This window comes from Kogia breviceps, chromosome 1 (assembly GCF_026419965.1).
Source record: "Kogia breviceps isolate mKogBre1 chromosome 1, mKogBre1 haplotype 1, whole genome shotgun sequence".
NCBI classification, from domain to species: domain Eukaryota; kingdom Metazoa; phylum Chordata; class Mammalia; order Artiodactyla; family Physeteridae; genus Kogia; species Kogia breviceps.
In genome coordinates, this window is record NC_081310.1 from 127,084,540 (window position 1) to 127,097,166 (window position 12,627).

The window sequence follows — 12,627 nt, forward strand, 5'->3', positions numbered from 1 at the left end:
GTGGCAAATTGCAGTGCTCCATTTAGAGTAGCATGATCTCTAGAAAGCCAGCTGGGACTCATAAGGGGCTTTTGAAAAGGTGGGACTCGAGAAGCAAGAAGAACTGCAATCCTGCAGCCTGTGGAACAAAAACCACATTCATAGAAAGATAGACGAGATGAAAAGGCAGAGGGCTATGTACCAGATGAAGGAACAAGATAAAACACTTACATGAAGTGGAGATAGGCAACCTTCCAGAAAAAGCATTCAGAATAATGATAGTGAAGTTGATCCAGGACCTTGGAAAAAGAATGGAGACAAAGATGGAGAAGATGCAAGAAATGTTTAACAAAGACCTAAAAGAATTAAAGAACAAACAAACAGAGATGAACAATACAATAACTGAAGTGAAAAATACACTAGAAGGAATCAATAGCAGAATAACTGAGGCAGAAGAACAGATAAGTGACCTGGAAGACACAATGGTGGAATTCATTGCTGCAGAACAGAATAAAGATAAAAGAATGAAAAGAAAGGAAGACAGCCTAAGAGACCTCTGGGACAATATTAAATGCAACAACATTCGCATTATAGGGGTCCCAGAAGGAGAATAGAGAGGGAAAGTACCCTAGAAAATATTTGAAGAGATTATAGTCAAAAACTTCCCTAACATGGGAAAGGAAATAGCCACCCAAGTCCAGGAAGAGCAGAGAATCCCATACAGGATAAACCCAAGGAGAAACATGCCAAGACACACAGTAATCAAGTTGGCAAAAATTAAAGACAAAGAAAAATTATTGAAAGCACAAGGGAAAAACGACAAATAACATACAAGGGAACTCCCATAAGGTTAACAGCTGATTTCTCAGCAGAAACTCTGCAAGCCAGAAGGGAGTGTCATGGTATACTTAAAGTGATGAAAGGGTAGAACCTACAACCAAGATTAATCTACCCAGCAAGGATCTCAATCAGAGTCGATGGAGAAATCAAAAGCTTTACAGACAAGTTTTGCTAAGAGAATTCAGCACAACCAAACCAGCTCTACAACAAAGGCTAAAGGAACTTCTCTAAGTGGGAAACACAAGAGAAGGAAAGGACCTACAAAAACAAACCCAAAACGATTAAGAAAATGGTAATAGGAACATACATATTGATAATTGCCTTAAACGTGAATGGATTAAATGCTCCAACCAAGAGACACGGGCTTGCTGAATGGATACAAAAACAAGACCTATATATATGCTGTCTACAGGAGACTCACTTCAGACCTAGGGACACATACAGATTGAAAGTGGGATGGAAAATGATATTCTATGCAAATGGAAATCAAAAGGAAGCTGGAGTAGCTATACTCATATCAGATAAAATAGACTTTAAAATAAAGAATGTTACAAGAGACAAGGAAGGACACTACATAATGATCAAGGGATCAATCCAAGAAGAACATATAACAATTATAAATATATATGCACCCAACATAGGAGCACCTCAATACATAAGGCATCTGCTAACAGCTATAAAAGAGGAAATTGACAGTGACACAATAAGAGTTGAGGGCTTTAACACCTCGCTTACACCAATGGACAGATCATCCAAACAGAAAATTAATAAGGAAACACAAGCTTTAAATGACACAATAGACCAGATAGATTTAATTGATATTTAAAGGACATTCCATCCAAAAACAGCAGATTACACTTTCTTCTCAAGTGCACACTGAACATTCTCCAGGATAGATCACATCTTGGGTCACAAATCAAGCCTCAGTAAATTTAAGAAAATTGAAATCATCTCAAGCATCTTTTCTGACCACAGTGCTATGAGATTAGAAATCAGTTACAGGGACAAAAAACATAAAAAACACAAACACATGGAGGCTAAACAATACATTACTAAATAACCAAGTGATCACTGAAGAAATCAAAGAGGAAATAAAAAAATACCTAGAGACAAATGACAATGAAAACACGACGATCCAGGGCTTTCCTGGTGGCGCAGTGGTTGAGAGTCAGCCTGCCGATGCAGGGGACACGGATTCGTGCCCCGGTCTGGGAAGATTCCACATGCCGCAGAACAGCTGTGCCCGTGAACCATGGCCGCTGAGCCTGCATGTCCGGAGCCTGTGCCCTGCAACAGGAGAGGCCACAAGAGTGAGAGGCCCGCGTACCGCAAAAAAAAAAAAAAAAAAAAAAAAAAAAGATTCTGACTCAAAACACGACGATCCAAAACCTATGGGATGCAGCAAAAGCAGTTCTAAGAGGGAAGTTTGTAACTATACAAGCCTACCTCAAGAAAAATCTCAAATAAACAATCTAACCTTACACTTAAAGGACCTAGAGAAAGAAGAACAAGTAAAACCCAAAGTTAGCAGAAGGAAAGAAATCATGAAGATCAGAGCAGAAATAAATAAAATAGAAACAAAGAAAACAATAGCAAAGATCAATAAAACTAAAAGCTGGTTCTTTGAGAAGATAAACAAAATTGATAAACCATTAGCCAGACTCATCAAGAAAAAGAGGGAGAGGACTAAAATCAATAAAACTAGAAATGAAAAAGAGAAGTTACAACAGTCAATGCAGAAATACAAAGCATCTTAAGAGACTACTACAAGCAACTCTATGCCAATAAAATGGACAATCTGAAAGAAATGGACAAATTCTTAGTGAGGTATAACCTCCCAAGACTGAACCAGGAAGAAATAGAAAATATGAACAGACCAATCACAAGCACTGAAATTGAAACTGTGATTAAAAATCTTCCAACAAACAAAAGTCCAGGACCAGATGGCTTCACAGGTGAATTCTATCAAACATTTAGAGAAGAGCTAACACCCATCCTTCTCAAAGTCTTCCCAAAAATTGCAGAGGAAGGAACACTCCCAAACTCATTCTATGAGGCCACCATCACCCTGATACCAAAACCAGGCAAAGATACTACAAAAAAAGAAAATTACAGACCAATATCACTGATGAATGTAGATGCAAAAATCCTCAACAAAATAGTAGCAAACAGGGGCTTCCATGGTGGTGCAGTGGTTGAGAGTCCGCCAGCCGATGCAGGGGAGGCAGGTTTGTGTCCTGGTCCGGGAGGATCCTACACGCTGTGGAGCGGCTGGGCCCGTGAGCCATGGCCACTGAGCCTGTGTATCCGGAGCCTGTGCTCCACAATGGGAAAGGTCATAACAGTGAGAGGCCCATGTACAGCCAAAACAAAAAAGAAAAGAAAAAAAATACTAGCAAATAATCCAACAGCACATTAAAAGGATCATACACCATGATCAAGTGGGATTTACCCCAGGGATGCAAGGATTCTTCAATATACACAAATCAATGTGATACACCATATTAACAAACTGAAGAATAAAAAACATATGATGATCTCAATAGATGCAGAAAAAGCTTTTGAAAAAATTCAACACCCATTTATGATAAAAACTCTCCAGAAAGTGGATATAGAGGGAACCTACCTCTACATAATAAAGGCCATATACAACATACCCACAGCAAACATCATTCTCAATGGTGAAAAGCTGAAAACATTTCCTCTCAGATCAGGAACAAGACAAGGATATCCACTCTCACCACTATTACTCAACATAGTTTTGGAAGTCCCAGTCACAGCAATCAGAGAAGAAAAAGAAATAAAAGGAATACAGGGCTTCCCTGGTGGCGCAGTGGTTGAGAATCCGCCTGACGATGCAGGGTACACGGGTTCGTGCCCTGGTCCGAGAAGATCCCACGTGCCGCAGAGCAGCTAGGCCCGTGAGCCATGGCTGCTGAGCCTGTGCGTCTGGAGCCTGTGCTCTGCAACAGGAGAGGCCACAACAGTGAGAGACCTGCGTACCACAAAAAAAAAAAAAAAAAAAAAAAAGGAATACAAATTGGAAAAGAAGTAAAAATGTCACTGTTTGAAGATGACATGATACTATACATAAAGAATCCTAAAGATGCCACAGAAAACTACTAGAGCTAATCAATGAATTTGGTAAAGTTGCAAGGTACAACTTAATATACAGAAATCTCTTGCATTCCTAGACACTAACAACAAAAGATCAGAAATAGAAATTAAGGAAACAATCCCATTCACCATTGCAACAAAAGGAATAAAATACCTAGGAATAAACCGACCTAAGGACGTCAAAGAGCTGTACTCAGAAAACTAAAAGACACTGATGAAAGAAATCAAAGATGACACAAGCAGATGGAGAGACATACCATGTTCTTGGATTGGAAGAATTAATATTATGAAAGTGACTATACTACCCAAAGCAATCTACAGATTCAATGCAATCTGTATCAAATTACCAATGGCATTTTTTACAGAGCTAGAAAAAAACATCTTAGAATTTGTACGGAGATACTAAAGACCCCAAATAGCCAAAGCAGTCTTGAGGGAAAAAAATGGAACTGGAGGAGTCAGACTCCCTGACTTCAGACTATACTACAAAGCTACAGTAATCAAGACAATATGATACTAGCACAAAAACAGAAACATAGATCAATGGAACAAGATAGAAAGCCTAGAGGTAAACCCACGCACCTATGGTCAACTAATCTATGACAAAGGATGCAAGGATATACAATGGAGAAAAGACAGTCTCTTCAATAAGTGGTGCTGGGAAAACTGGACAGGTACATATAAAAGTATGAAATTAGAACACTTCCTAACACCATACACAAAAATAAACTCAAAATGGATTCGAGACCTAAATGTAAGACTGGACACCTTAAAACTCTTAGAGGAAAACATAGGAAGAACACTCTTTGACATAAATCACAGCAAGATCTTTTTTGATCCACCTCCTAGAGTAATGGAAATAAAAATAAACAAATGGGACCTAATGAAACTTAAAAGCTTTTGCACAGCAAAGGAAACCATAAACAAGACGAAAAGACAGCCCTCCAAATGGGAGAAAATATTTACAGATGAATCAACGGACAAAGGATTAATCTCCAAAATTATAAACAGACCATGCAGCTCAGTATTAAAGAAACAAACAACCCAACCCAAAAATGGGCAGAAGACCTAAATAGACATTTCTCCAAAGAAGACATACAGATGGCCAAGAAGCACATGAAAAGCTCAACATCACTAATTATTAGAGAAATGCAAATCAAAACGACAATGAGGTATCACCTCACACCAGTTAGAATGGGCATCATCAGAAAATCTACAAGCAACAAATGCTGGAGAGGGTGTGGAGAAAAGGGAACCCTCTTGCACTGTTGGTGGGAATGTAAATTGATACAGCCACTATGGAGAACAGTATGGAGGTTCCTTAAAAAACTAAAAATAGAATTACCATATGACCCAGCAATCCCACTACCAGGCATATACCCAGAGAAAACCATAATTCAAAAAGACACATGCAATGCAATGTTTATTGCAGCACTATTTACAAAGCCAGGTCAAGGAAGCAACCTAAGTGCCCATCGACAGATGAATGGGTAAAGAAGATGTCATACATATATACAATGGAATATTACTCAGCCATAAAAAGGAACGAAATTGGGTCACGTGTAGAGACATAGATGAATCTAGAGACTGTCATACAGAGTGAAGTAAGTCAGAAAGAGAAAAGCAAATAACATATATTAATGCATATATGTGGAACCTAGAAAAATGGTACAGATGAACTGGTTTGCAGGACAGAAATTGAGACACAGATGTAGAGAACAAACATATGGTCACCAAGGGGGGAAAGCGGCGGGGTGGTGGTGGTGGTGGTGGTGTAATGAATTGGGAGATTGGGATTGACTTGTATACACTGATGTGTATAAAATGGATGACCGTATAAAAAAATAAATTTAATTTAATTTAAAAAAAAGAAAAAACTTAAATTACATGCTTACACTGAATTCAAAAAAAGAAAAAAGAAACGGTGAGACTCCACAAGAAGCTAGAGGAGGGCATTCAGGAATTGGTTCCAGTTTGGGTACACAGTGGGAGCAATGGGAGAGTTTTAGAACTATCTCTTGAAGTATACGGACCGGTGTGCTAGCATCCAAGAGTTTAGCATGATATAACCAGGAATTAGGATTTAAATGTTTCCAAGTTCTAGAATATTTTAAAAGGCACTTAACCTGCCAGGCAAGACTCTCAAGAGGTGTTAGGTTGGGCACCACAGGGTCCTCTTTTTCAGAGGAATCCTACTCTTCCCCGGAACTCTCATTTAGGTAGTTAGCATTTTCTTCTTCCTCACTTTCTGATTCTGATAAGGGACCAGGAGAGGGATTTCTAGGATGCATTAGAATAGAACAGAAGTATAGAAAAAAAGGTACCAGAGAAAGGTAACAATCTAAGCCCATAAAACACTAACATGGGCAGATAGATGCAGAAGATGAGAAATCCTTTTAATAGGATTCATTTGTCTGTTTCTCAGTCTGTTACACACACACACAGTATGCCTCTGGCTCGTACCACTGTGCAGTTCTTCAAGATTATGTTGTATATTTTTCACTTACAAAGAAGACAGCTCAGTTCTCAGGACCAATTCAGTGTGTAAAAGTTAGTCACTTCCAGTGGCACAGGTCAGAGTCTTTCCTTCAAATCCTGGCTACCCAAGAAGAGAAGGGGTCCTCGTCTAGGCAAGCTGATTTTCTTAGTGTGATCTCAACTGGTCGTGATATTATAGAGAGACACTTTGTGTGCTCTTTTTTTGGTGGCAAGGATATTATATCTATCTGATAATGAAAAGAAACTCACTGGTCATCTTCTTTGTCCATTGGTACGGCAACTTTTGTGTGGCGATATGGTGGGATGAGTTGTCAAGGATCTGTCTGGTGTGCACGGATCCAGTGTTTCCATAGGTGGTGCAAATGCCCTTGGAAACTAGTGACTTATTTGTTGGACTATCTGGAAAGGTAGCCTTAACCCATGGAGCATCCTTTCTTCTTCCTTGCATCACCTCCAGCCGCAAGACCTGACTAGGCCTAGTGCCACCAGCTCTGTTCCCTATAATCTTAATTTTTTTGCATGTAAAACTGAGATTACCTTAAATTTGCAATGGACATATTTGGATTAAAATTGCTTTCAACAGCATACTATACACTTCCAAATCATCTAAATGTTTGCAATCACTGTGTAGCTCCATTAAAATGTACATTTGCTTTATACTTTAAATCTGTATTTCCTTGGGACGTTCTCATATTTTGTAAGAATGGAAAGCTTATCTAAGGCTTCTTCTGTAATGGAAATGGAAACATTGCTAATATCTGAATCATGCTTAGTGTAAAAGAGAAAACTGGGACCATCTGAACACTCAGTATCCTTTCTTGGCATAGAATGGTAGAGTATTGGTGTAAAAAGAACTGCTTTTATAAAAAAATTCAGAGTGTTACTAAGTACCATAGTCCTTTGTCTTTGGAAATACTGTGGCTTTCGGGGTCACTGGCTATTTGTCATATACCAAGAGAGGGCACGATTCATCAGCTGTGGACATTCTTTGCATTCTTAGTGTTGTTCATGGTTGTTTCTTTACCTCATGGGCTATATGACACCTTTCACTAAAATAAGCCCTCAAGTTTGTGATTACTGTGCATCAGGTTATTGGGTTGGTGGCTGGCCTTCCAGCTGTCCTCCAGCCTGAGCTCACGAGAAAGCAGTCACAGTTGTCAGTGTCACAGTGCTGTTCTGTTAGGTTAAATCCAAATAAACTGGTTGTATCCAAAAAACTTCTGGTATAAGATTTATATTTTTTCTGTTTTGAATTAATGAAGCAGAAGCACAAGCTGTGAGCAATGTCTATAAATAGCCATGGTTCTTCTATGAGGAATATCCTCAATATTAGCACCTGCAAGAAGATAGCGTGTGTCATATTAGTTTTATAATATTAGCATTTGTACAGAATAATGGCAGGAAGACAAACTGGGTTGTACTCCTTATTGGTTATTATTAGCTGATGATATTCCTATGAAGGCTTGAGTATTGGGTTAAATCACATGAAATTGCTATTTGTGTAGGCAATTTTATATGGCTCTAGGAGATAAGATATATTTTAATTAGTTCTCTCTACATAATTGTGTCTGCCACAAATATTTTAAATTAATACATATAATTTAAAAATTAGAACATGAAAGGCAAGATTTGTTTGTTCTCATTCTTGCTGTTTTTACTCTGTCGTTGCTCTCTTGCTCTCAAGGAAATGGAGTGGCTGCCTAAAAAAATATCCTGACGTTTGCCATTCTGTAGCCTCTTGAGAGGTAAACTAGTAAAAACACAGATATTATATACTCAGTTGTGGGTTAAAGTCATCTTTAGATTCTTCTAATAATAATTTAAACTCATAGCTGTCTCTTTATGAATTTTTATCAAGTCTTTTCTTTAATAGAGAAGACAATTCCATCACAAGAATGTATTAGACGTATTGAAATGCCTTACTCCTCCCCCTTCTTCTGTATTTCTCCATTTGCAGTTTCATCGGTGCAGAAAAGGAGCTCTGGCAACTTCTGCTGAGACTTTTCCATAGGAAATCCTTCCAAAACAAAAGCAACAGCTATTCTGAAGACCAACTTTCCAAAAATTATATTCAAGTAAGTTAAATTTTAGATGTCATCCCTTATAGATAAAAGTGAACACATTTGACTTAATCATGTTAATAAAAAATGTATTTGCATTCAAGTGTTCTTATATATCAGTACTCTCGGATAGATTTAAATTATATTGACAGAAAACATCCATTTTCTCACATTTTCAAGTACCAAGAAAGTTTTAGAACCTGGCCTATAGCTTGGTTGTTTTGGGGAAAAAAATATGATTCAACCAAGGCTGATCTTGTTTTTCCTTTATTCTTTAAGCCAGAAGCAATTACTTTTCATTTCAGGATTAAGCGTCTGTAACATTGCCATTCGTCGCCGAGGCTCCTGGTTTCAGCATGTCTGCTTGGTTCCCAGCCAGTCCTGGGTGTTCAGGTAGCAGCTGTGGCTGGGAGTGCCTCTCCAGCCCGCATTCCTTGGCTATGAATTTTGCAGCCCTGTTTATCTAATGAAGATCTCCCCATAATGTGTTGCTCATGACGTTGTCACACAGACATTAATGAATGATATGGAGAGATTCTGATTCTTTTTCCTTGTGGAATGCCAGCCAATCCTGAATCTCCCAGTCCTTTCACTCTGGCTGGTCACCACAAAGGCCTGGTGCTAAGATCTGATGAGATCTGTCCTACATAAACCAAACTCCAACAGGATGCCTATACATCCTCTCTGTGAGGCTATCATCCAAACCTGTTCAGAGATTTTTTTTCTACAATTACATTCACTCAAACACTGACTCTTACTTCTCTGCCCTGATCATACTTTTAATCTATAAATGCTGTCACTGACTTCAGTGCCCAAAGACTTTCTTCCTTCTCCTGAAACTCATGAATTTACTTTGGATAGCTTGGGGTGGCTTTAGAGTCTGACTTTCTCACTATTTCATGTGTCTTCATTTTGCCTTCCCAAACCAGACTCTGAATTCCTTGAGAGAGGAGCTCCTGAAAATTGGTAATACCTTATACAGACAGATAGACAAGAAAAAAAAATTTTGGACAGAAAAACATTTGTTGTTCTTAGTAATCCAGAAAATTTGCCTTAACATGTTCAGAACACTCTAGATGATGTGCCATAATATAGGACTCCTCTCCTTTCACCTGCCTGCCCTCTGCTGGAACGGCTCACGAGCAATAAGATGGCCAGAGCAGGATATCGTATGGGGAATGTGGGAAAAGAAGGGGCTTGTCTGGCTGAAAGGCTAGCGGAATAACTGTGATTTGTGAGTCTACAACCTAGATCTTTGAAGCTCCCCATTATGTGCCTTGGGATAACTAGCAGCCTCATTACAAGACCCCTTATGGGTTCAACCTTGTACAGGGATGTGATTCTCCCTGCTGGCATGAGACGGACCAAGTGACCTTGTGTGTCCTCCCCATCTGCTGTGCTTTTTTCATCTCCAGAACCACCCAATAGATAGCAGGTAGCTGAGCGAGGTAGTGCCCCCACCCCCAAACACAGAGGCCCTCCCTGTTCACCAGCCCCTCAAAGCCTTTACCACCCTCACATTTAACAGGCATTTACAAGGATCTGGCAAGACTACCAGTTTGGTAATGCAATTCAGGAGGTGAGTTTGAAATTCTAGACTGGTTTCCTGTTTCGAAGGGCAGCAGGATATGGCAGCTGCTGAGGCAGCCCATTTGCTCTTTGGAGAGAAGCGAGAGTGTCTGATCACTAGAGGACCTCTTCCTCCTGCTGGCCCAGGCGAGGTGTGGGCAGTCCCCTTCCCTCTCCTGCCGTTACTCAGGTGGCTAGATGTTATGAAAAAGAGAAGGAAAAACATGGTTTTTTTTTTGTTTGTTTTGTTTTTTTTTTGCGGTACGCGGGCCTCTCACTGTTGTGACCTCTACCCTTGCGGAGCACAGGCTCTCGACGCGCAGGCTCAGTGGCCATGGCTTGCGGGCCCGGCCATTCCGCAGCATGTAGGATCTTCCCGGACCGGGGCACGAACCCGAATCCCCTGCATTGGCAGGGGGACCCTCAACCACTGCGCCACCAGGGAAGCCCCTGATTTTGCTTTTTTGAAAAAAATTATTATTAAAAGGGGGCACTTTCTGGGGAGGCAGAATCCATTAGCTGAATCCATTTCAGTATCAATGGTTAATCAGGGACTGATTAACGAAAAGTAGCCCCTGCTTGCAGCAACTAAAGAAAGCTCACGCATAGCAACGAAGACCCAACGCAGCCAAAAATAAATAAATAAAATAAATACATTTATTTTTTAAAAAAAGGTTAATCAATTTAGGCAGCTTTAATGCACTTTTATTATGTAGCCTTTAAAAGCTCTTCTGGTAAATGTCCATCCCATAAATACTAGCATTACTTTATATGTATGATATCCCTTTTGGAAGGGTGAATCTGAATTATCATCCAGATATTAATTTGCATACAATGCTGTCCCGGCAATGCAAAAATGCTTCCTCATAGTTTGAGCATTGTTCAATACATTTTGAAGTGGGGAAAAACTTTTTAAATATTACTCTACATTTTAAGTCAGTGGATAAATCAGTCTGGTTGCCTCCCACAACATAATTTTGAAAGTCAATTTTACTGTACTACGAACTGAATAATTTATTTCCGCAATTCATTCTGTAAATTAAACACTAGGTTTTGAATTACTAGAAGAAATAGTACAGTTAGCCAATAAACCTTTCTTATAAAATGACAGCGTTTTAATTTATTATATGCATTAGCATTTATTCATGCCTAAGATTTCATCAATCAATTTTCTATTTAAAAAAGATGTCTCTGGAAACAGCAGTGGAGAAATGCTGAGTTCCAAAAGCAATGTTGTGAAAGGCAGCAGGGCCAGCATTCTGGGCACACATTGAACTAAATTATAGTCAATAACTATGCGGCTCCAAGTATAAGCCCACATTTTTTTAAGTATCTACCTTATGAACTGACTCTCTTGGAATGTCAGAGTTTAAAAAAGAAAATATTTAATTTTCATTATTTAAGAGGTGGGCTGTATTTGTTCAAAATTATAGCAACCTCTGATATTATTTTAAAATATTTATTTTGTCACTTTGACAGGTTCTTATGCACTGCTCTTGAGTTTTAATTTTGTGTACAGTGGTGCATTTCAATAGTTGGCTTCAGATTAAATGAATATTAGTACTTTGTGATGTTTTTATTAATTAGTTGTTTTTGAAAACTATTTTAAGCTGAGTATTACTCCAAAATAGTAGCTCTAATAATCAGTACCATCAGATAGATGTTAATTTAAAATCATTTATTCATTTCATTCATTTAAAAAAATTGTATTTAACACACATCAGGACTGAGTTGTCCACAGGCAAGATAGGCATAGCACCTGGCATAGCAATAGTTTTAGGGACCTGTGCAAATGTTTTAATTTCCTTTAAAACCAAAAGAAAAAAGTAAACTCTTAGGTCGAAGAAAATATTAAAATATGTAATACTAATATATTCATCTTTATACCAAGGTATAAAATACAATTTTTATGGAGGAAGAGGTCCATGAAAATGAAAGTTCCTAGGACCCATGAAAATTATAATGTAACCTAGGCCATATTTCACCTATGTTAGATTCTAGAGATAAGAAGATGAGTAAGACACAATTTCTGTTCCCAAAACATTCACAGTCTAATGAAGAAAATGGACATAAAACAGGTAGTTCATAATGTGGTTTCCTTGAAGTTATTTGAAATAGTAATTATAGCTTGAAGAACACAAGAGTTTTACTACAAAATGTCATTCAATACATAGACTTGGTCTTTTCCTTCTTTTAGTTAAACTTTACAAAAATAGGATTTGCATATATTTTAATGGTACATAGACAGCATCACTACATATTTTTTCCAAACACTACTGATGTTAGCATTCAGATCTGTAAGTCAAACTGTTCATATCTTATAAGCACACTTCATCAACAGGACCACAAAGGAAATACCAGGTCCTAGGTATTGATGGTTCCATGGGGAAAATGAGAAGAGGTTCGGTTCTCCCTAGCTTAGCAAAGCTTGCTTATTTATGTCCTTCTGAGTTTTACTGAGGCTTCAGACATGGAACAGAATCTTGACTGTACTTTCTCTCTTCATAAAATTTCTTATTTATATGAGATTCAGCACTCGTTTTTTTCAATTACTGTTTCTAAA

The 12,627-nt window shown here is 38.5% G+C and overlaps 1 protein-coding gene across 4 annotated transcripts in view; it reads left to right on the top strand.

Annotated features, from left to right (window-relative positions):
• DDAH1 (dimethylarginine dimethylaminohydrolase 1) overlaps positions 1–12,627 on the top strand; it is a 273,752-nt gene that overhangs the window by 78,586 nt on the left and 182,539 nt on the right. For all 4 annotated transcript variants that reach the window (XM_067043351.1, XM_067043361.1, XM_067043367.1 and 1 more), the window contains exon 2: positions 8,393–8,510. In XM_067043351.1, the coding sequence (XP_066899452.1) occupies positions 8,393–8,510 (118 nt within the window). The remainder of the gene's footprint in view (positions 1–8,392; positions 8,511–12,627) is intronic.